The 24,399-nt window shown below is 40.3% G+C and overlaps 1 protein-coding gene across 2 annotated transcripts in view; it reads right to left on the bottom strand.

Annotated features, from left to right (window-relative positions):
- The window catches only part of LOC134345414 (ephrin type-A receptor 3-like), a 380,595-nt gene that overhangs the window by 151,853 nt on the left and 204,343 nt on the right, over window positions 1-24,399 (bottom strand). For both annotated transcript variants that reach the window (XM_063046042.1, XM_063046043.1), the window contains exon 4: window positions 3,032-3,187. In XM_063046042.1, the coding sequence (XP_062902112.1) occupies window positions 3,032-3,187 (156 nt within the window). The remainder of the gene's footprint in view (window positions 1-3,031; window positions 3,188-24,399) is intronic.

The following is a 24,399-nucleotide window of genomic DNA, read 5'->3' as shown; positions in this document are numbered from 1 at the left end:
CAGTACATCAGTGTAACCTGGAAGTGTTAGTTCTTGAGTTACAAATAACAGTTTTCTATAAATAAAAATTGAAAATCTTGAAGCTCAAATTGGAAAACTGAAAATTCCTTCCCTAGTCCTGCAGCACTTCCAGTATAAAGCTAGTATTATAAACAACAAAATGGATCTTTTATTGCATAAACAACTACACAGCTTACATTAATGCTGAAAATCCTGGAAATATTCAGCAAGCCACAAATATTCAGAGTGATAATCTTTCATCTGGTACTGGAAATTACAGAAGTAGCATGTTTTAGGATAGAGGTAGAGAAAAGGTGGAAAGGAAAGAGAAAATGTTAAGTTCTGTGAAAGAGTTAAATAAAGGAGGAGATACATGAGATTTGTGCAAATCATAAATATTGGTGGTTCAATGCAGTAGACGAAATAAATCTGTAATCGTTGATCAACTAACTGGAGGAAAAGAATCTTGAATATTTCACATTGCCACGTGGACTAAAATGCTCTCATAAAACCCCTAATTTTTCCAAATCTGGTTCAAACTTCTTGACCTTGTTTCTGTGTTCACTCGTTCTTGGCTCCTTAGCCCTGTCACTTCTATCACCCCTGTGTTAATCAAATATTATTTCAGCTCCTAACAGCTCTAACTTACGATGATTGATCCTCAGCCCCAACATTTTGGTATGGATCCTCTGATTTAAAAATAAATGGTCACTTCTGCTTGGAAGTGCTTGGTTTCACCATGTAACCAGATGGAAGTTTGAGACTCCCAAGTGAAAACAGAGGTCTCTCACTTTGATTCTGCAGTTCGTGATCTCGGGACAACAATGTACCATTGCTGACTCCTCATGTTTGGTATTCATACTGTATTTTCAAACATCATGAACCATTGGCCATTAAGTCTCTGCCACTTCTTATCAGGCCCATTTCCCCACTAACTGACTTCTGTCTCCCAATGTCCCAATCATCTACCTCCAACAGGGGCAAGTTCCAATAGTTAGTTAACCTACCAGCTCAACTTTGGGATTTAGGAGGAGGAGGCAAGAGTACCCAGAGGAGACCCACGCAGACACTGGGCAAATCTTGACACACCCAGTGCCCTAGGCCAGGATTGAACCAGAATACAGGAACTGTAAAGTGCAACCAAAGAGCAGTGTGGGGGAGGGGAGGGGAAGAGCAAAATTTCACATAACCTGATGAAAGTATAATTGCCCACTGTGTTCAATTCCAAGAAACAGCCCTTAACAGATGCACAAATACAAAGCAAACTTCTTTTTCTTTAATTTGGCTGATTTAAATAAACTTAATTGTTTCCTGGTGCTTTTAGGCTTTTTTTCGAACAACTGCTTTAATGGTTGATAGAAATTTTAATTGTAGGTTTTGTGGCTTGAGTTGCTTTCAAATGATTGGGGCTATTAATCAATCTTTTTGACAGTGGGAGTGTGGCATCAGTAAATGAGCACCAGAATTTGAATTTGAATTTTGAATTTGAAAGGGAGAATAATTGAATAGTTTTGCTACATTAGAACATTACATTCTCCCTAACCCCGATGAATACACAGCATTCTTTTCCAATATGTTGAAAATACAGTCAGGCTAAGCGATTAAACTATAGGTAGGAATAATACTTATTTATCCATTTATCCACAGCACACAGTCCTTTTGCTAATGGTATAATTAAATTGAATTTTCAATGTGACATCACATTTCGCTTTTAACAGGTTATGTCCATTTATTACTGCCTGTATGGGTCATACTAGATTTTAGTCTGAGCTTTCTGTCAACCTCCTAAGATAAGTTAAAACCGACTTGGTGGATTTTGCCAAGCTCTTGTCATTTTCTTTAGCTTCGTTGACAGAGGATGTCCTTCCCAAGCTGTCTCAGCAGTAACACAATGGAAAGGAAAATCTGCCTTGATGTACCAAGCCAATTATCAAGGGCAGTGGCCAAAGTATGACAAGTATTGCAAGGTTCAATAGACTGAAACTGTAGCTCACCATAACACGTGGACTGAAACAGGATAGCAAAGCAGTCTGGTTGCTGGTTAATCTTGAGCTATGGGGGAATGGTTTTCACACATGTGTGTATGTTGTTCAAGACACTCTTTGAGCAAACAGATGCTTTCCAAGCCTCAGGAATGCTATTCCCACTGTCACATGGGTTGCGTCAAATTGTGTCTAGTAAAGCTCTTAAAGTACTCATTCTTACGTGGAGCTGGTAAGCTGGGTTCAGGTGGTCCAATGTTATAGGTTTTAGGATCAGATATCAAAGATTTGGTGAGAAGAGGTCAACATTCAGAGAAAGGAGCTGGAGTCAGGCTTTTCCCATCCAAAAACTTTGGCCTGTCAGCCTAAGGCACAACCTCCTTGTAAACGGCCTTGGAATAGTTATTGTTGAATTATTTTTCTTAAATTAGCTTTTCATTTAGTTTGAATCAACTTTTATGCTTTGCCCAGGAGACAATATGTTAAAACAGTTATGATCAAAATGGACCAAGCTCATGGGCAGGACAATTCCACGGCCAGATGTGTTCACTGAGGCTTTGGGAGCTAGCATAGCTTTCAGCAGAAGGTTCCCACGACTGAGATAATTCCTGCTGTCCACTGCAAAGCCCAGTTTATGCAGGGCCAGGCAAAGGATCAGAGGTGATGCTCAGCAGCAATGAGCAACCACGTGAAATTTATCAGTCCTTAACTTTCATTTCTGGCACACAGTCGTTTTAGAACTTGAATCTATTTTGATCTTAATTATTTTAACATACAACCACTGACTCCTACATAGTTGATTCAATCTAAAAGAAAAACTAATTTAAGAACCACAATTCAACAGCGAGTATTCCAAGGCAGTTTACAGAAAATAGTTGACTGAAAGATAAAATGTTCAAAAATACCACAGGACTGCTCAACTCTAATACCAACTTGCTCCTGCAAAAAGCGATATTCTGAAGTTCTGCCACACAAGTACAGTTAGAAATCCTCAGCAGACTACTGAAATGTGTGGGCTTCAATAGCTCCGGTCTCACCCACTGACTTACTTGTACACGGCATTGCTCTTGGGTCTGTCTCTGCTCTGTAGTAACCCTTTTCACAGATACATTGTGATGAGCTCTCTTGATGCGAGTAACTATGAGGTGGGCATTTCATGCAGTATGCATCCATGGAGGAAGCCTTGTAGAAACCAGGCCGACATGCTGAAACACAAAACAAAAGGAGCTGTAGAAGCAGGTTACACAAACTATCAAAATTTACTTAAGTACTGGTGTAGATCCATTGTACCAGTGTCACTTGCTCTATACAAGCCCACTCTAAATTCTTTTTATCCAACTGGTTATAGCCAGACCTGCAGCAAGAAGATATTTAACTCAAAATAAATCAAGAATAAAGGATCAGGGAGCTTGAGGTTAAGAATGGTTTCATGAATTTCACTGACAAAACAAAAACTCACTAACCATTTCCCAGCATGGTGCAAAGAACAAACAAGATATTTAAATAAGTTCTTAAAATAAGTTCCCAGAGGAAGAGTGTGCAGGAGGAATTCACAGGGAGAACAGGTTTAATTGGTTGAACCAATGAATACATTAGATAAGTGGCAAAAGCTATTAGCCACACAACATGAATTTGTTCAAATCCAAATAGTTTCTCTATTATCAGAAACACAAAATACTCTGCAGATGCTGGGGTCAAAGCAACATGCACAGCACGCTGGAGGAACTCAGCAGGTCAGGCAGCATCCGTGGAAACGATGAGTCGACGTTTCGGACCACGACCCTTCGTCAGGACTGAAGAGGGAGGGGGCAGGGGCCCTATAAAGAAGGTGGGGGAAGGGTGGGAAGGAGAAGGCTGGTAGGTGCCAGGTGACAAAACACTATGGGGAAAGATCAAGGGGTGGGGGAGGGGAAAGGCAGGAAATTTGAAAAAGGAATAGGGGAAAGCACAATGAGTAGTAGGAGGCGGAACCATGAAGGAAGTGATAGGCAGCTGGAGGAGGGGGCAGAGTGAAACTGGGATGGGGGGACAGAGGGGGAGGGAATTACCGGAAGTTGGAGAATTCAATGTTTATCCGAATGGGAATGTGAAGCAGAGTTGAAGTGGGTGGCAACTGGGAGATCCTGTCTGTTGTGGCGGACGGAGTGGAACCGGGAGATCCTGTCTGTTGTGGCATCTGCCACAACGGACAGGCTCCCCAAATGCCACCCACTTCAAATCTGCTTCACATTCCCATTTGGATATGTCCATACATGGCCTCCTCTACTGACATGATGAGGCCAAGCTCAGGTTGGAGGAGCAACACCTCATATACTGTCTGGGTAGTCTCCAGCCCCTGGGCATGAACATGTTGCAGTGTATAATTCAACATCATTATATTTTGTGTTGGATTTATTGATGATCATCTTATATTTCTGGTCTAAAGCTGAAAGTCCTTCACCCAATGAAACCCTTTCAGGACGACTCTATTAGATCACACCTATCTTCTTTTTTTTAAAAAAAAGAACTCCAATTGTATTTATTCTTTCCTGAGGGGTCTATTTGCTAGAATTATTCCAGCGCATACATTTTTAAAATCCTGTCTAGTGTCTCTATATCCTCTTCATAAAATAGTACCAAACTGTTACATTACCCCAACCATAGTCTAACCAAGGTTTAATACCAGTATAACATCATTTCTCTGATTTTCAGTAATATCCTTCAACAAATTGACACCAATGAGCTGTTTATTCTTTTACTGGAATTAATTTATGCTTCTTTAGGTGACCTGTTTATAAATATGATGGGTCCCTCTTTCTCTAGAGATTTTCCATTGATGATAAAGAATCGCCATTCTTCCAAATGAAATTTACTATCCTAAACTTGTTATATTGTGCTATGATATAAATAATACTTCCTCTATCTCAATGCTGTAGGCTGAAAACCCAAAAAGTCATGTGTTTTCCATCACCATTTGCTTTAGTACTGGATTTTGGGAAGTAACCAGTCAATTTTACAGCTACTAAGTAAAAACAGCTGATTAACTAAGGCAACTTTCCAATTAGTGTGACTTCTGCATTTGGGGAAAACAAGCTGAATCTCTTTACATTAGTCTCAGATTAGTTTTTTTTTAATAATCTCAAGGATGTTGGAAAAAAATTTCTTTAGCCAACTGGCTCAGTTTGTTCTCTTCCCAACAAATCTCAGAAAAAAAGTCTGTCTCCAGAAGACCTTCACAGCACAAATGTTAGTAGGATTTCACACAGAAATCAGCATGGTTGATTGAGATTGGCAGCTCAATCATCATGAGAGGAACAGCTGTATATGGACAAGGGTTGTAGGGCCTATTCCAAGTTGCATGCTCTTTACTACAGCTCAGAAAATTCAGCTACGTACTTCAGCTCCCAGTTCCTTTGCATTTTGTATTTGTAATCCTGACGAAATCCAGGTTTTGTAAATTACTGACAATTCATCTTCAACTGGAAGGAATGCAGGAGACTACACTCATATTTTCCATCGAGAAAAGGAAGCAAGGTATGAAGATGTAACACCTCCCACCCTTGTGCAGTGACATTTAATCACATACCTTATAAAACAGTCAACATGAACTAAGTGAGTCATAAATTTACTGAACAATTATTCTTTGTCATGAAGCAATCTCTGGTGCATTTTAAGTACTTGAAGCAATCCATGACCTTTTAAGCCCAATTTAATTATGACAGGAAATACTTGACTTATAGAAATACAGTAGATTCCAGTTAATTAGGACATATTGCCACCAGTACATTTTGGCCCAATTAACTGGCTGCCTCAATTAGCCGAAATTTCATGGAAGTAGATAAAAAGGTATTAAAAAAAGGCAAACTGCTGCTTAACTGAGTAACAATTTCTGTATTTAAATAAAATACAGAACATATTTGAACACTATCAATATTACTGTACTATAAAACTGTATTAGTTCCTAATAGTTCATCCAGTGTACGTTTTTCATTGACTGTAAATAAAATCAGCGCAGACACCTAGTGTAGGTAATGGATGGCCTTCATAAAATGTTATCGACAATTACATCTTCCAAATTTTCATTTTTATTGCAACATTCAAGATTATTGTTGATACCTTCAAATTTTTCCTATTTCCTAATTGCTGAAGTAGTGAAGTTGTTTCACTTTTACTCCTGGCCGTATCCGGCAGCTCCCAGTCTCAATGCTTGAAATCACAGTGAGCAAACAGTTCTGAATTGTTTTACAGCTTATTTCTCATCAGCTATCAATGATAACAATCACTGTTTTTTGAACACAAGCACACACAAATGACACTACTTAAAAACTGTTCACTCTAAGCACAGCATTGTGCCTAACCATCACACAACTGCTTCTGACACTAGTTAGAGACTGTTTGGCAACAGTCTCCTGCCTCAATGAAGGGGCATAGTGTCTTGATTAAACAAAACGTATTCTGGCTATTTTCTTAATTAGTTTTTGTTCTTTAAGAGTTGTTGCAAATAAGTGGCTACTTTAACCAATGGCCTAATGAACGGAATGCACTGTACTAAGTCTGTACAGGCGAAACAGGGAGGGGCAGAAAAGTGAAGCCAGGATAGGAAAAGAAAAGCTTACTGGTAGACAATCAATCATGGCAGTGTATAAAGGTGTTACTTCTGATCTATAAAAAGAAAATGAGGCAAAATGCCAATTGGTTTTAGCAACTTTGGAATAAAAGGAGAGAAATTTATTTAAAGTTGTCTGATGCTAATCAGCAGTTTGTTGGAGAGAGTGCGTGCAGAATGCTGATTGAGGACTGGACTGTTGTACTGCTAGACATAAACTGATGCCCAACAATACTCAAAATTAAAAGACAAGTTTATTGCTTATATGCAAGTCTGATCTATGTGCAATGAAAAACTCACCTGTGGCAGCTTCTCAGACACTAGCATCATATAAATAACATTCACAAGAAAAACAAATCAAACATAAATAATCCACATCTTCCCCAGAAAACACAATCAGAACAAAAAATGAAGCAAAGTGCAAAGTGGTCTTAATGTTGCTAAATTTTAATGATTAAAGTATTTTTTAATTGGTCCAAGAACCAAATTGTTGAACAAATGTGATTGTTCTTAAACTTAGTGGTATGGGACTTCAAGCTTTTATAACTCCTGACCACAGATCCAAAAAGATGGCATGGCCCAGATAATGGAGATCTATGATGATAGTGGGGATCTTTGATGATAGATAGAATCATAGAAAACCTACAGCACAATACAGGCCCTTCGGCCTACAAAGTTGTGCCGAACATGTCCCTACCTTAGAAATTACTAGGGTTACCCACAGCCCTCTATTTTTCTAAGCTCCATGTACCTATCCAAAAGTCTCTTAAAAGACCCTATCGTATCCGCCTCCACCACCGTTGCCAGCAGCCCATTTCACGCACTCACCACTCTCTGCGTAAAAAACTTAGCCCTGACATCTCCTCTGTACCTACTCCCCAGTACCTTAAACCTGTGCCCTCTTGTGGCAGCCATTTCAGCCCTGGGAAAAGCCTCGGCCGCTTCATACATTCCTGATGCAACCAGTCAGGGTGCTTTCAACAGGTGCAGCACAGTAGCATAGTGGTTGGCACAATGTTTTACAGTGCAGGCAAAACGGGTCGAATACCCACTGCCTGTGAAGAATTTGTACGTTCTCCCTGTGACCGCATGGGTTTCCTCCGGATGCTCCAGTTTCCTTCCACAGTTTAAAGACCTGTTGGTTGGTAGGTTGATTGGTCATTGCAAATAGCTCCGTGATTTGACTAGGATAAAATTGGGGGTTGCTGGGCAACATGTCTCAAATGCCGGAACGGCATAATCTGGGCTGTCTCTCAATATATATCAAAAAAACAATAATAAAAGACAGTACATCTGCAGAAGTTTGTTAAATTCTCCAAACCCCTCCTCAAAATCCTCAGAAATTAAAGTCGCCGGCATGCTCTCCTTATGATTGCATCTACATCCTATGCCCAGGACAGGTCATCAGATATATTAATGCTCAGGATCAAGCTTAATTAACCGTTGTTGATCTTAGAGGGTGACCAGCTATGTTCCCCCTAAGCTGTGCGCATGTGTGCGTGCACACGCATTTTTCAACCAGCACACAAAGGAAATTAATGTGTGCACAAAAGGTTAGTTACCTAAAATAATATAGCTATACTTACTGAAAATAATCTTTTAGCGATATGTTTCTGTTAACTAGTTAGTCGGTTTTCAAATACCACAATCCACGTCACTAATTTATGTCACCTCACCTTTCCTGTTCCGGGATTTGGGAGACAATGTTTCGTGGAGTGACAAAGTTAAAGTTTTGCTGAACCAACAATGTGAAGAAAGCGTCACAGTAGATACAAGTTCGCCGTTGACTTTTATAAATAGTCTTTGTGATCATTTTGAAGAAAGGTTTCCTGAAGATGAGGTACAAGTATGGTCAGCTTTTGATTTCTCCACAATTGCAGATTGTGACTTCACATTTGGCAATGAACAAGTTAATGCCTTATGTCTAAAATGTCATGATTTTCCAGCCGAAAATACTGTAATAGTTAGACAGTTTAATGATTTCAAATTTTCTGTGCAAGAAAAAATTAAATCCAAACTGATTTCAAACTTTGCTCAAATGGTGGCATTTGTACTTCAAAATGAACAGTTTTGCGACCTTGCACAATTGATGAACATTGGAGGAACCTTTCTTGAGTCTAGCATGGACTGTGAACGAGGTTTTAGCCTCATGAATCAACTCAAAAACAAACTGAGAAACCGTTTAGGTGAACGTCATTTGGATATGTTAATGAGAATCAAAAGCTATCAATTGAATGGAAGTTCTATTAGTTGAGATAGAGTTTACAAAGAATGGGTAAATGCCAAAGACAGGAGAGAGAAAAAATAACTGAGTGACTTAAATATGTATATTATTTTGTTGTTATTCTGTGCAGTTTTATGTCAAATATTCTGTAAACCTACATAAACTATGCCATATGTGCATTCAGTGTGCACATATTTTTGTCACAGGAAAAAAATTTGCACAACATAAGATTTTTGCGCACGCTGACTACCAAAAATTAGAAGGAACATTGGTAACCAGCATACATAAACCGCATCTTAGTAAGAGTTAATTATATTCAAATATGGATACAACTTAAAAAACAAAAACAAAATCAGGAAAGGTAATTGCAGTGAAACAATGTCAAATATGTTACTGACTTTTCATTTCATAAGATTGTATTCACCATCCTGAAGGTCATTAAAAACTCTTCTGAGAATAGACAAATATTTTAACCCCGAACACGAAGACTATGAAAGTGAAATACCATAAATTTGAAAGTCAAAAACAAAACGCTGTAATCACTTGGCAAGATAAACAGCATTTGCAAAGGGAGTATAACAGAGTTAATGTGCCAGATCCTGCCTGCACCGCACTTTGGAAGTCTTACCACAAAATTCTGATAGTTGATGAAGACTCGTCTCACTTTGCCATGAACAAAACTCAGTTTTAATCAATTTTAATATCCTGCACAATTTGCAGATCATTTCTAGCAATATTTACAATAAGATTGCATTCGTCGATTAAAACACGCAAATGACAGAACAAAAATATACTAGCTGATTATTGACATCAAATTCTGAAGATACTGGAAATCCAGAACAACACACACAAAATGCTTCAGGACTACAAAGGAAGGTGGGGCGGGGTGGGGGGGGAGATGCCAGGATAAGAAAATGGGGGGGGGGGATGGAGGACAAGCTAGAAGCTGATAGGTGAAGCCAAGTGGGTTGGGGGGGGAATGAAGCAAGAAGCTAGAAGCTGATAGGTGAAGCCAAGTGGGTTGGGGGGGGGGGGGAATGAAGCAAGAAGCTAGAAGGTAATAGGTGGCTGGAGAGGAAGGATACTGATAGGAGAGGCGAGTCTGATAGGTATGGGAGAAAGGGAAGGAGGAGGGGCAGAAGAAGGGGAAGGAAGAGAAGGTGATAGGCAGGTGAGCAGAAGAGGTAAGAGGCCAGAATGGGGAATAAAATAAGAGGATTGTAGAATCTCTTGTTTTTACGAAAAAGTCTTCAACGGAACCCTACTACCAAGCACATCTGTACCTCCTGTCCCCCAGCCCACTCTTTACCTTCCGCAGTGATTGCTCCCTCCATGATTCCCTTGTCCATTTGTTCCTCCCCACTAATCTCCCTCCTAGCACTTATCCCTGCGAATGGCAGAAGAGCTACAACTACCCATTTACAGTAATTCCGCCCTTACCTCCATTCAGGGTCCCAAAGAGTCTTTCCTGGTGAGACAACACTTCACGTGCAAATCTGTTGGGGTCATCTCCTGTGTCCAGTGCTCCCAATGCAGCCTCCTCCACATTAGTAAGACCCAACCAAGAATGGGGGGAGGGGTGCTTTGTCATGAGCAAAAAGCAGAATATCCCCAGTGGCCAATCACTTTAATCCCTATCCGCATTCTGACATGTCGGTCCATGGCTTCCTATTCTACCACAATAAGGTCACTGTCAGGTAAGAGGGGCAACACCTCATATTCCACCTAGGTAGTCTCCAACCTTATGGCATAAGCACTGATTTCTCCAATGTCCAGTAATTTTCCCCTTCCCCATCCCTCTTTTTCTATTCCCCACTCTGGCCTATTATCCCTCCTCCTCACCTGCCTGTCATCTCCCGGCAATGCACCTCATCTGTCCCTATCGCCCATGGTCTACACACCTGTCCTATCAACTTCCTCCTTCTCCATCCCTTTGTCTTTTCCACCCATCACCTCCCAGCTTCTTGCTTCATTCCCCTCCCCCACCCACCTGGCATCGCCTATCCAAGTTTACCTTGTCCTCTATCCTTCGCCACCCCCGCGTTCTTATTCTGACAACTTTCCAATTCCTTTCTAATCCTGACGAAGTGTCTCAGTCTGAGATGTCAACTGTTCATGCATTCCCATAGACGCTGCTGACCTGCTGAGTTCCTCCAGCATTTTGTGTTTGTTGATTACTGCGTTGCTTTAAGCGTAAACAGTGGCCTTTTCTCTATCACACAGATAATATAGCCCATTTATTAAAGGACATTGAAGTTTAACTACAATGAGCATTTTAATCAAAGCACTCAAATAATGCACAAAATGTAGTTACAAAGATTTGTATTTAATTAGATCTTGATATACAGCTAGACTCAGCAAGATGCCAGATCACATTTTATTGCCTGGCACATGCCAGGGTCAAGTTGCGTTGTGCAATCTATATAATGCACAATTCACATAACTGTTCCGTTCACAATGTCTGTTGATTTTTTTTTATATATCTAACTGTGGTATTAATTCATTTGTCTCTGTCAAATTCAGCTTAAATTGCTTGATTCAAATTTTCAATTTCCTTTGTTGAAAGGTGCATTGCTGTCAGGGTTTTTGTGACAGAACAGGGAGCGCTGATTGTAATAGGAAATGCACCACTTTCAATTTGGCAGTGAACCCAGATTTTGTCAAGAGAAATATATGTTAAGGGACAAGGTAGGACAGCACTAAGACTGAAGAGGAAAAAAAAACACAGATCACGACATATTGATTAGTTAAGTTCAGCTAGCATATGCAACAGCTTCTCCTCTCTCCTTCAAAGGCCCTATCTTTCCACTGTTGTCTGGCTTTCTCAGGATGTTATTATATGAAGGTACTTGCATGTTGATGATGGCACAAATGAATTTTCCTGTCTGTTCCCTCTCAACTGATGTCAGAATGCATAAATTTGTCATAATTTCATTAGTTTACTCAAATTCCTAATTCAATAAAGCCACTGGCCTGCCTACTTTGGAACTGCATCAGTATGTTGAGCCCAGGATACATCTTCAGAAATGTTGACGCCCAGGAACTTAAAGCTGTTCACCCTTTCCACCATTAGTCCCTCAGCGGGGGCTGGTGTGTGTTTTCCCAACATCATCTTCCTGAAGTTCACAAGGAATTGAATTCAAAGGTGACTCCGAGATGTAGTCTCCATCAAGTTTGCAGCTTACACGTGGGTGTAGTTGGGGACGGAGCAGGGAGTTAAGAATCAAATTACGATTTGTGATCAGGGATGTGGGGGAATTAAAGGACAGACCAGTCCAGAGTCTAAGCCTCCACTCAGTGACAGGATTGTGGTTGGATATTAGTCCCGCAAATCAGCAAAGATGAGGGCTGGAGTCAGCAACATGTTGCAGGATCAATGTTTCATGCTGGCAGTAGAATCATAAGCCAGTGACCCCACTCCCCCCATCCCCAGCCCCCCCCCCAGGTATGAGTGTCGTAAAATTGGAGATCTAAGTCTGTGTTCAGGCCTCATCATCGCTTGGTAGGTTCTGTTTACTTGTGGTCTGTGTTGTTCTGCTGAACATGGTTGATATGCCTTTTTGGCACCAGAATATGTGGCAACAGTTGCAGGATACCTCAAGTACACCTATGGGTGTGTTGGTTGTTAGTGCACACAACACACTTCACTATATGTTTCGATGTACATGTGATAAATAAACTTTGAACTTGAATCTGAATTCAGGAAAGGGAAATCAAGTGAAAGCAAACCAGGGGGTCAGCAAGTGGAAAGGGTGAGCACCATGAAGTTGCTGGGTGTCTGAAGGTCTATCCTGGTCCCAACATATTAATGCAGTTACAAAGAAGGTATGACAACGGCTATACTTCATTAAGAGTTTGAGGAGACTTGGAGTGTCACCGAAGACTCTTGCAAATTTTTTCCAGAAGTACCATGGAGAGCATTCTGACTGGTATCACCACCTGGTACAGAGACCAATGCTCAGGATCAGAACAAGAGGTTTGTAATCTTTGCCAACTCCATCATGGGCACTAGCCTCCCCAGAATCAAAGACGTCTTCAAAAGGCAATGCCTAAAGAAGGCAGCATCCATCATACAGGACCCTCATCAGCCAGGATATGCCCTTTTCTCATTGCTGTCATCAGAGAGGAGGTACAGGAGCTTAAAGACACACTATGTTTTAGGAACAGCTTCTCCCCCTCCACTATCATATTTCTGAATGGACAATGAAGCCACGAACACAACCTCAATTTTTGCTCTCTTTCTGCACTACTTAAGTGTTTTTATTATATTTCTTATTGTAACTTAGTATTTTTTAGGAATTGCACTGTACTGCTGCCGCAAAACAACAAATTTCATGACATAAGTCGGCTGATAATAAATCTGATTCTCGTGATTTTTGTGAGACTGAACTCACTGTCAGTCTATGACCAATCCAGAATGGTGCATTAAGTACAGCAGAATCATCATTTCAATTGAAGTGATCTTCAACAATGTAAGCCACTTAATAGGGTAGTTGACATTTCAGAGAATGTCAGAGAAGATTCAGTTTACTTCAGGCCTTCAGCTCTCATACTGAGTTTCCCTACCCTAAATGAACAGGTCTGAAAATTGTCAGAAATCCTGACATAATGAAACAAAGTAATTTGAGGAAAGTTTATTTCTGGGTTAATGATGATCCCATTAATCAATCATTTATGCACTGCCATCATTCTTAAAGTGTAACCAGGTCACCAAATCTTTCTACGTTATAGTCAATATAGTGGATAATGTTGTGTGTCTAATATTTCAGTAATATGGAGTGACATTGTAAATATACTGTTTGACTAAGCATTCTTTGTTGTATACATAATGTATTGTGGGTTACATGTAAAAATAAGCAAATGGCAAACATCAACATGCCACCACATGATATGCACGTACCTTGCTAAAGTAAAAACAAATCTAAGATCCATTCTCCTGAGCTCCCGGTTTTTTCTTACAATTAACATTTTTTGTTTTTTGGGAGTTACAAAATATAACAGTGGCGAGGAAATTTTAAACACCCTATATGACTACCTACCTGTTGAAGTGCAGTGAAATGAGTTGGAGGGACGAATGTTGTGTATTTAATATCTCAGTAAAATTCGAGAAATATTGTAACTATTTTTTCTTGGCTGATGGACTCCACCCAGGTTTGGAAAGAATTTCCTTCAGCCTCCATACGATCTAGCTCACCGGCTACTTTATCACGGATGGTATAATGAACCAGAGGGGCTTTGTAAAGCTTGGATGTGGGATTTTCATTTAGCACTATTTTATCCTTGAATATGTTTGAGTTTTCCAATCCCATCCTTGAACACTGTTGTGGCATCATCCAGTGCCTTTCTTAATTTGCTTACAGTTGACTCCATGCTTCAACTTGAATGCCACATCCCCTGCTTTCTCTGCAGGGGATGTGGCATTCAAATGGTGAATGGATCTCCAATCAGGTTGTAGTTGTCTCAGTCAATCACAGTCCCATAATGCTGGCCCTCCTGTTTTTTTTTACCAGATACAAGCTCAATATGGCTTGCTGGTTGTTGTATTTCACTGATACATGCCATTCCCACTTAAGTTATCTTTTGTCCAGTTCAAGTTCTTAGTTGGATATGTGCAGGTTTCAGTTCAGTATCTTTAAAATGCTGTTCAAACTCATTTTGCAAAATGACTGAAACTGCCGAGTCAGTGTCCAATTCCATTTTAATCAGTTTGCCATTTAATTCTGGTGTAAGCCACGTTACTTGACGAAGGGTCTCGGCCTGAAACGTCGACTGCGCCTCTTCCTATAGATGCTGCTTGGCCTGCTGCGTTCACCAGCAACTTTGATGTATGTTACTTGACTATTCTTAGTTTTCACATTGTAAATCCAAGGCTACCCAGTCCGTTATCAGATCATTACCATAAATCGTTATATTTTTCGACAACAGCATGCAAATTAGTGCTCTTTTTGAAACTGCAACTTGACTTTTTAAAAATATTTCTCTCTTTCCTGGGCAGACCATTCATTTTTGTCTGCCTCACATGCTCTTTGAATGTGTCCTACATTTTGTTGCATTTTCTGCAAGTTTTGCCTTTAAATCGGCATTGGTCTGGTATAGGCCAGCTCCTGCCACAACAGTACCATAATTAGTGCAGTCAAGCTGGCTTCTGTTTAGACATGGCAATTTTGTTCATGTTCACTTTCATTTCTGACTACAACTCAATAGCAACTCATGTAAATATATAAGTCATGCTTCAGTTAGGAGCCATTTTGCATTTTTTTTGTAAGATTCCACAAACTACATGAACTGTCAGTGAATTAAGCTCATCAATGAGCTTGACAAAGCACAGTAACGTCTTCAGTTCAGCCACATACACTCAAATGGACTGCACTTTTTTGATTCTGCTCATGAAACCCAAGGCATTCTGCAATCAACATTGGCTTCAGTTCTGAATGTTCCTGCATTTCTTTCACAAAACAGAAAATTTCATTTCGGATGGTTTGGTTGGAACTGTTAAACTTCTAAGCAAACTGTATACCTTTAAATCCAATGTACTCAGCAAAACTGGGACTTGTTTCTCGTTGGCTATTCCATTTGCTTTAAAATACTGCTCAATTCACTCAGTAAACATCTTCCATTTATCTCAATCAAACACGTCCATCTTTCTGATGTAGCCAGATATTTCTGCCTTTCTATTTTTTTAAATTCATGATTAATATCTCCCAGTACTCACTGTTTATGAACCTATGAATTTAGTCCGTTTCTTCCTTTTTTAAAAACTATGTTTCCGCCCCCTTATGAAAAAGCACATGCTGCACCCAAAACAAAACTAATTGAAGGAAACAGATGGGAACCTAAGCGAATGGGTCTTGGTTTTGCTTTTACTCTAGGGAGGCAAGTGCATATCCCATAGCAGCATGATAACGTACGCCATTTACGTACTTTTACATAGAATCTGCAATGCATTATGTAAACAAAAAAGGATGTTTAAATATTAGATAGCCGAGAGAATGGGTCTGTCACAGTCTGCAGTGGTTTAAAGGTCACCATCAACCCAGCGCTGAAAATTGATCAATTCCCTCTGCCTGGGATAGAGGATAACTTTTCAAACATTTCTGAAGGAAAATACTTCAGTAACGTGAACTTAGCTAAGGACTACCTTCAGATGGAGGTGAAAAATAAGACCAGTGTTTCTCACCACAAACACTCAAAATGGCCTTTATTGCCAAAATAGGGTTAATTTTGGAGAAGCATCTGCACCTGCACTCTGACAGAAAGCTATGAACCAGGTTACGACAGGCTGTTACCTGGATGGGACCAATGTTACCTGTAAGAATGACAAGGAACATCTCCAAAAATCTCAAAACTGTGTTAAGACAATTATAGGATTATGGGCCCGAGCCCAACGTATCAAGTGAGAATTCTTTAAACCAAGCATCACTTACTGTGGTCACACCATGGACACAAAAGAATTACACAAGAGTGCTGAGAAAATTCAAGCAGTGATGGACGACTCAAGACTAAATGACACATTACAGTCGTGGTCCTTTTGAGGATTTGTCAATTACTATAACAGGTTTCTTTCAAACCTAACCGCAGTGCTGCACCCCGGAGCTCATTACTACAGATCGGGAAGAAATGGCAATGGACAAAGTGTGAGGTGGCTTTCCAAAATGTAAAGGGAGTGGTGACTTCAGACACTGTACCCGCACATTATGATCCACGGCATCCAGTGAAGCTTGCTATGCTCTGGTTGGGATGCCAACACATCCCGAAGAAAGATGTCCAGATCTGTCAGAACCAATCCCAGTGTCAACTCCTACAGCCACCACAGAGGAGGCCCCAGAGCCTAACCTGAGAGTTTCACTGCCACAAGTCTCACTCACCAAGCAGAGTAATCCTCCTTGTCAGGAAAGATGTTATGCCGCAAGAGTAAGAATTCCTCCACAACAATGAAATCTTTAGGACTGAATGGGACCTAAAAAGTTCCAAGATCTTGACTTCAATACATCCTTGTTCAATTGGATCCTGGATTTCCTCACTTGTAGGCCCTGATCAGTTCAAATTGGTAACAACATCTCCATGATCTCCATCAGTACAGGTGCACCACAAGGATTTGTGCTTAGTCCCTTTGCTCCACTCACTTTACACCTATGACTGTTCCAATACCATATTCAAGTTTGCTGATGACACCACTGCTGTGGGGCGAATCAAAGGTGGTGATGAAGCAGCATACAGGAGGGAGAATGAAAATTTGACTGAGTGATGTCATAACAACAACTTCTCAAATAATGTCAGCAAGACCAAGGAACTGATTGTAGACCTCAGGAGACCCAGCATGCAAGTGCAATTGCGAAGAAAGCACAACAACACCTGTACTTCCTTAGGAGCCTGTGGAGATTTGGCATGACCTCTAAAACACTGACAAACTTCAATGAACACATAGTGGAGAGTGTGTTGACTGGCTGCATTACAGCCTGGTATAGAAACACCAATGCCTTCGAACAGAAAATCCTACAAAAAGTAGTTTTTCTGGCCCAGCAATCACAGGCAAAATCCTCCCAACCATTGAGCACATCTACATGAAACACTGTCGTAGGAAAGCAGCATCCATCATCAGAGATCCCTACCACACAGGCCAGCTTCTCTTCAAGCCTCGTTGAAATAAAAATGAAACTAAGACCCATTCTCCTGGGATCCCATCTTTTTCTTGCAATTAGTTTTATGTTTTGGGAGTTACAAAACCTAACAGATCATCACATTGATTTTAATTTTGGTAAAGCTCAAAAATGTTGAAAAGAAAGATGAATGGCTGAATTCCTTGAGGAAGGAATTAGTATATGAAACTTACAATCAAATGGAGCAATTGAGACAAATAATAGTTATATTTGAGAGGAAATTAGTTATGAATAATGGAGAAAGGAACAAAGTATTGAATTGACTGATTTAGGTGAAGTAAGGTGGAAAGGGACTCAAACGTTTCTGGTTTCTGCTCCCTTCCTCTCCAGCCCTGATGAAGGGTCTTTGTCTGAAACATCAACTGCTCATTTGCCTTCATAGACTATGCCTGACCAGGTGAATCCCTTCAGCATTTGGTGAGTTGCTCAAGACTTTCACCATCTGCAGAATCTCGTGCCTAGCTCGCACAGACCTACTGAGTTGAAAGGCTTTTGCCCATGCCTAACCCCTGTGGCCTGTATTTCATAAATGTTTGGTAATGATCTTGAAGAAAGCTGCCACACAAGTTAACAGTGGTGCGGGTTTTACCTTTACAAAAGGACGGCTCTCAAACTAATCAATATTGGGTATTAATTAAAACTCCACAAAACTACACCATTGACCACCCAGTGGATAGTCCACCAGATATGCTGTTGTCACATCAAAAAAATTCTTAGACAGCAAAGCAGGAAACAACATAAGGCAGTTAATATTGTAAATATTTTACAGAACTTAAAATTGGGGGGAAAAAGATTCCAAGATAATTTAAAAACCTTCCATAGTCTACAATTGCTCCAACTCCTCTTGTCCACCTCCAAATGTTCTCTGCAGTTGATGTTTATAATTTACTCGTGTAAAAAGCTATTGATTTTGAATGTGATAGAACTGATACATGCAGTAGAACAGGGATGTTTAATTTCACTTCATACCTACTCCACGGAAATGGTGCGCATTTCTGATGTGAAGGAATGAAGCATTTGGCAAACCACTTAAGAATGTTCAACCCCAAATTTTCCAAGCTTGCTGCATCAGAATGACATTTTTATATCCAAGCAAGTTTCACTCCATCTAAGTGGGAGTTAGCAAGGGAGGATGGCAGAGAATAGCTGAAATATAACATTTTCAGCACAGCAAAATAATGAAGTGGTTGATAATGCTGTTGCTCATCGACACATGAAGTGCATGTGAAAAGATTTGTGGAACGGAAACATAATTACTGCAATGCCCTCTGAACTTAAAATAAAAAGCAAAGTTTCAACTTTGCAACAGGAGGGGCCTGGAAGAACTTCCTATGAAAACTAACTTTTAAAAATATTAATAAATTCAGTGTCCAAGTTATGTCTCATCAATTATAACCTAACCTCACCCAGATTCCCGTAGCAACCGACGATCCTGTGACTTCAGTCTCCGAGGCCGACATGAGAGTAATCTTCAGGAGGGTGAACCCATGTCAAGCATCCGGTCCAGAAGGGGTACCTGGCAAAGAACTACCGACCTGTGCTGATCAACTGGCTGGAGTATTCTCTGAGATTTTTAACCTCTCGCTTCAGCAGTCTGAGGTTTCAAACAGGCTTTACTTATACAGATGCCTAAGAACATGGTGCCCTGCCTCAATGACTATCATCCAGTAACACTTGCATCCACTGTGATGAAGTGTTTTTGAAGGTTGGCGATGAAACATATCAACTCCTGCCTGAGAAGCGGCTTTAATCTTTTCCAGTTTGCCTACTGACACAACAGGTCCACAGCAGATGCCATTTCATTGGCTCTTCGCCCAACCCTGAGATACCTGGATATTAAAGGTGCATACATCAGGATGTTCTTTATCGACTACAGCTCAGTATCAGAGAAGTGGTACAGGAGCCTCAGGACTAACACCACCAGGTTCATGAACAGTTATCACCCTCAACAAACCAAAGGGGATAACTTCATTCAACTTCACTTGCCCCAACAATGAACTGTTTGTGGTAAACCATATATATGTTGTAACTGGGTTAACTGTCTGGACACGCCCTTCTGCTGACTGCCCCTGTGGCTCCCCCCACAGAGTTCCGAATAAAGGTGATTTCGCCTTGCCCCTCCCCCTCAGACCGAGGGCAGACACTCAGCATGGAGGTCGTATTGTACAGCGAATAAAAGCCTTTCAGTATTTTACCCAACTTCAGTCTTTTGGAGTTATTGAAGGTGCTTCACTGTTCCCACAACCTATGGAGTCACTTTCAAGGACCCTTCAACTCATGTTCGTTATCTATTGTTTATTTATTTATTATTTCTTTCTTTTCGTATTTGCAGTTTGCTCTCTTTTGCACATTGGTTGAATGCCCAAATTATTTCATTGATTATATTAAGGCTATTACTCTATTATGCATTTATTAAGTATGCCTGTAAGAAAATGAATCTCAGATTGTATATGGTGATGTATGTACTTTGATCATAAATTTACTTTGATCTAAGTTATGCTGATCAATTATGCAAACTAAACTAAGATCTCACAAAGGTTTAGCACTTGGCTATTCAAAAAACTGAAATCCCTCCAAACTGCTTTGTCCTGCATGGGAGACACTGATTAAATATTTATGTCTCAGCCGAGCTTGTTTTTTTGCCAATCAATAGCTTTTAGAGCTAATGCCCTATGTTGCATGGTCTTTAGAGAGACAGCACAAAGAAAAAAAACATGCAAATGCAACAAATTATTTGATTGTGCAATACTTGCTGGGGGGTAAACTTATGGGTCCCCGTTGATGCTGAGAGTTATGGTACAGTATCCAGCTCACAAGCCTCACACCAGCAGGCTTTTTGTTATACTTGAATAGACGTGTCATTTAGTATCAAGCGGCAGGAAAGCAATGACTCTACAGTTAGAAAACAAACTGCTGGGTAAAGATTCAGTAAATTGGTAAGGAGAAGACTGTAGTTAATTTGACACATTAATAATCCAATGCTCTAGCAATTAATCATAAATTGGCAGCTATTTAATACTGCTTTAATTGCTGATCTCCACTGTATAACAACCCCAAGAAAATTGAAGGGAGCAGCAACAACCACACTTCATTGCTCGTTTTTGCACTTCATTAAATCTTTTGACCCTTCTTGGCAAGTGAGACTGTCTTCGGCATTTCATCTCCATCTTGTATCTGTTTTATGATGGCAAACAAGCCACAGTCTTTATCAATGGACTCAAAGCAAACAGGATCGCAGTGCAGACTTGTATCAGGCAAACTTGTATCTTTCTAACTACAATGCTGGACCGTACCTCCAATGAGTTTCCTGCTGAGCAGAGCTAAAACACAATACAGATGGGAAATAATTCAGCCCATGTTACCACCACTCTGGAACCAAGGTCATCCTAACTTCAGCCTTTGCAATGCAGTACAAGTATGTGCATTTGGAGTTGAGCTTGCAGTCAGCAATGAATGAGAGGGCATTTGCTATGAAGACAAGGTTGAACAAATTAGAGTTGCCTTCTCTGGAATGGCAGAGGCCGAGAAGAGCCATGACAGAAGTTTATAAAATAATCAGAAGCACAAATCCAGTAGAAAACTGATACCTTTTCCTCAGGTTTGAAATGCCTAATGCATTAAGGATTGGGAAGTGTGAACCTAATTGTGGGGGGTCAGAGTTTACAGGAGATTTGTAGGACAAGTATTTTTTTAAAAACACAATATGTGGTGGGTGTTTGGTATGCGCTGCTAGGGCTGGTGTTGGAGGCAGGTATGATGAATGCACTTAGATATGCAAATAAATATGGACAAAATAAAAGGAAATTGGCCAATGGGCCATGAGCAGACAGAAGAGATTAGATGTCATTAGCTTAATGAGTTCAATAAAACATTATGGGCCAGACGGTCTGTTCCTTTGCTGTGCTTTTTTACGCTCTATGTAAATCAATACTGAAACACGGGATTGGGTCTCACTGCAGAGCCAAGTCTAATACACGTTGCCCTTGTTGAATAATACCACCTCCAACAATAATAGCCCATGACAAAACACTGGAAAGTATTGTCCACTTTTTCTAACTCTGGCGGTACCTCTCTCAAAGGATGCTGACACCAATGAAGAAATTCACCTTCATTGCTTCAGCATAACCTTAGGATGTCTATGGAAGAGCATCTGATGACCGATAACTCGAATCTTGGCCCAGATTGGTCTAATGGGTCATGGTTTTACTTGCTCTCAGGGCCATTTCTGAGACATAGCTACTTATAACATGAACTGGTGTATGTGAGCCCCTGCCACAACGGGAACACAATTTGTTTGGCCAAGCCACTTTCTGCTTAGAAGTTACAATTTTGCACACGCCCACTTTCACTTTTCATGGCTGCTGTTTCCATTGATACGATTTCAACTGCTCTTTTCAATATGAGTACTGCTTCATTTAGTAACTGTTTGTGAATTACTTCTTGTAAGATTCCACAAACTAAATGATCTCTCAGTGACTCTTTAAAGCCCATCACTGAACTGACATTAGAGTCATAGGAAAGTACAGCACAGAAACAGACCTTCAGCACATCTTGTCCATGATGAAGCTTTTAAACTGGCTACTATCAACCTGCACCAGAACCACAGCCCTCCATACCCTTGCCATCCACGTACCTATCTAAACTTTACTTAAAAACATTGAAATCGAGCTCGCAGGCACCACTTGTGCTGGCAGCTTGTTCAACGCTCTCATGACCCTCTGAGTGAAGAAGTTTCCCCTCACATTCCTCTTAAGCTTTTCACCTTTCATCCTTTACCCATGGCCTCTGGTTATAGTTCCACCCAATCTCAGCGGAAAAAGCCTGCTTGCATTTATTCTATCTATATCCCTCAAATTTGTATACCTCTATCAAGTTTCTTCTCAATCTTCTACATTACAAGGAATAAAGTCCTAACCCATTCAATCATTCCTTATAATTCAGGTCCTCCAGACCTGACAACAATCTTGTAAATGTGCTCTTACTCTTTCAATTTTATTTACATCTTTCCTGTAGGTAGGTGACCAAAACTGCACACAATACTCTAAATAAGGCTTCAGCATAACATTCCATCTCTTGTACTTTGGCATATTGGCTTTCATAAATCAAAAGCCTCCTTTACGACCCCATCTGTATGTGATGCCACTTTCAAGGAATTATGGACATGTACTTCAGATCCATTTGTTCTACCACACTCTTCAGTGTCCTACCATTCACTGTGTAAGACCTACCCTAGTTAGCCTTACTGAAATGCAACACCTCACTTGTCTGCATTAAATTCCATCTGCCATTTTTCAACCCATTTTTCCAGTTGGTCCAGATCCCGCAGCAAGCCATGATAACCTTCCTCAATGTCATCCACAAATTTGCTGATCCAGTTAATCACCTTATCATCCAAATCGTTGATATAGATGATGAACAACAACAGACTTAGCACTGATTCCTGCAACACTCCACTAGTCACAGGCCTCCAGAACACCATCTAGTACCAATTTCTGTCTTCTTCCACAATATCTACTTACATTAACTTGCTCATTTTGAATGCCAAGTAACTGAACCTCCTTGACCAACCTCCCATGCAGAACCTTGTCAAATGACTTACTAAAGTCCATGTAGACAACATCCACTGCCTTGCCTTCATCAACTTTCCTGGCAACTACCTCAATCAACTCTCCAAGATTGGTTAGAGATGACCTACCAAGCAAGAAGTGACGCTGACTATCCTTAATCAGTCCATGTCTATACAAATACTTAGACTATCCTCCAATCCCCTGGTACCTCTCTTTCTGCCAAGGATGATTTATATATCTCTGCCAAGGGCCCAGCAATTTCTGCACTTGCCTCCCACGTAGTCCAAAGGAACACCTTGTCAGGCCTTGGGGAACTAGCCACCCTCAAGTGTCTTAGGACAGCAAACACCTCCTCCTCTATAATCTGTATAGAGTCCATGAAGTTGATATTGCTTTGCCTTACTTTTATAGACTCTGTGTCCATCTCCTGAGTAAATACAGATGTAAAAAAAATCCATTTTAAGATCTCCACCATCAAGCATAGATGTCCATCCTGATCTTTCAGAGGAAAAGTTTTGTCCCTTGCAATCCTTTTGCTCTTAACATATCTGTAGATGCCCTTAGGATTCTCCTTCGCCACATCAGCTAGGGCAACCTCATGCCTTCTTTTAGCCCTCCAGATTTTTTTTTAAGTGTTTGCTTGCATTTCTTATATTCAATAAGTACCCCATTTGTTCCTACCCACCTATACCTGTTATGCATCCTTTTTCCTCAATATCTCTTGAAAACAAAGGTTCCTTACACCTGTTATTTTTACCTTTTATTCTGACAAGCACATACAAGCTTTGTACTGTTAAAATTTTTATTCTGAAGGCCTCCCACTTACCAAGTACACTTTTGTCAGAAAACAACTTGTCCTAATCACACTTGCCAGATCCTTTCTGATTATATCAAAATTGACCTTTTTCCAATTTAAAAATCTCAACACGTGGACCTAACTTTTTCCATTTTTACTTTGAAACTGATGGTACTGTGATCACTGGATGCAAAGTGTTCCCCTACTCAAACTTTTATCACCTGCCCTGTCTCTTTCCCTAACAGCAGAACAAGTATCTCATTGGGACTTCCACTGACTGATTAAGGAAACTTTCCTGAACACATTGACGAACCCTATCCCATCTAGTCCTTTACAGTATGGGGTGCCAGACATTACTCAAACAACTTCAATTCAGGCACATACACTGAAATGGACTCCCCTATTTGATTCTGCTTATGAAACCTAAAGTATTTTATGAAACCTAAGGTGCAAGGAACCTTTGTTTTCAAGAGATATTGAGGTTCTAAATTAACAAGGTTATAAATGTCCCTGCATTACTTTTGTGATATCAGCAAAGCTTATTTCAGTTGGTTCGGTTGGAGCACTTTATCCTCTAACCAATAAAAC

The sequence above is a fragment of the Mobula hypostoma genome, chromosome 4, assembly GCF_963921235.1.
Source record: "Mobula hypostoma chromosome 4, sMobHyp1.1, whole genome shotgun sequence".
In the NCBI taxonomy this organism is placed as follows: domain Eukaryota; kingdom Metazoa; phylum Chordata; class Chondrichthyes; order Myliobatiformes; family Myliobatidae; genus Mobula; species Mobula hypostoma.
The sequence above is the reverse complement of the archived record's forward strand: the minus strand, read 5'-3'. Positions and strand labels throughout refer to the sequence as shown.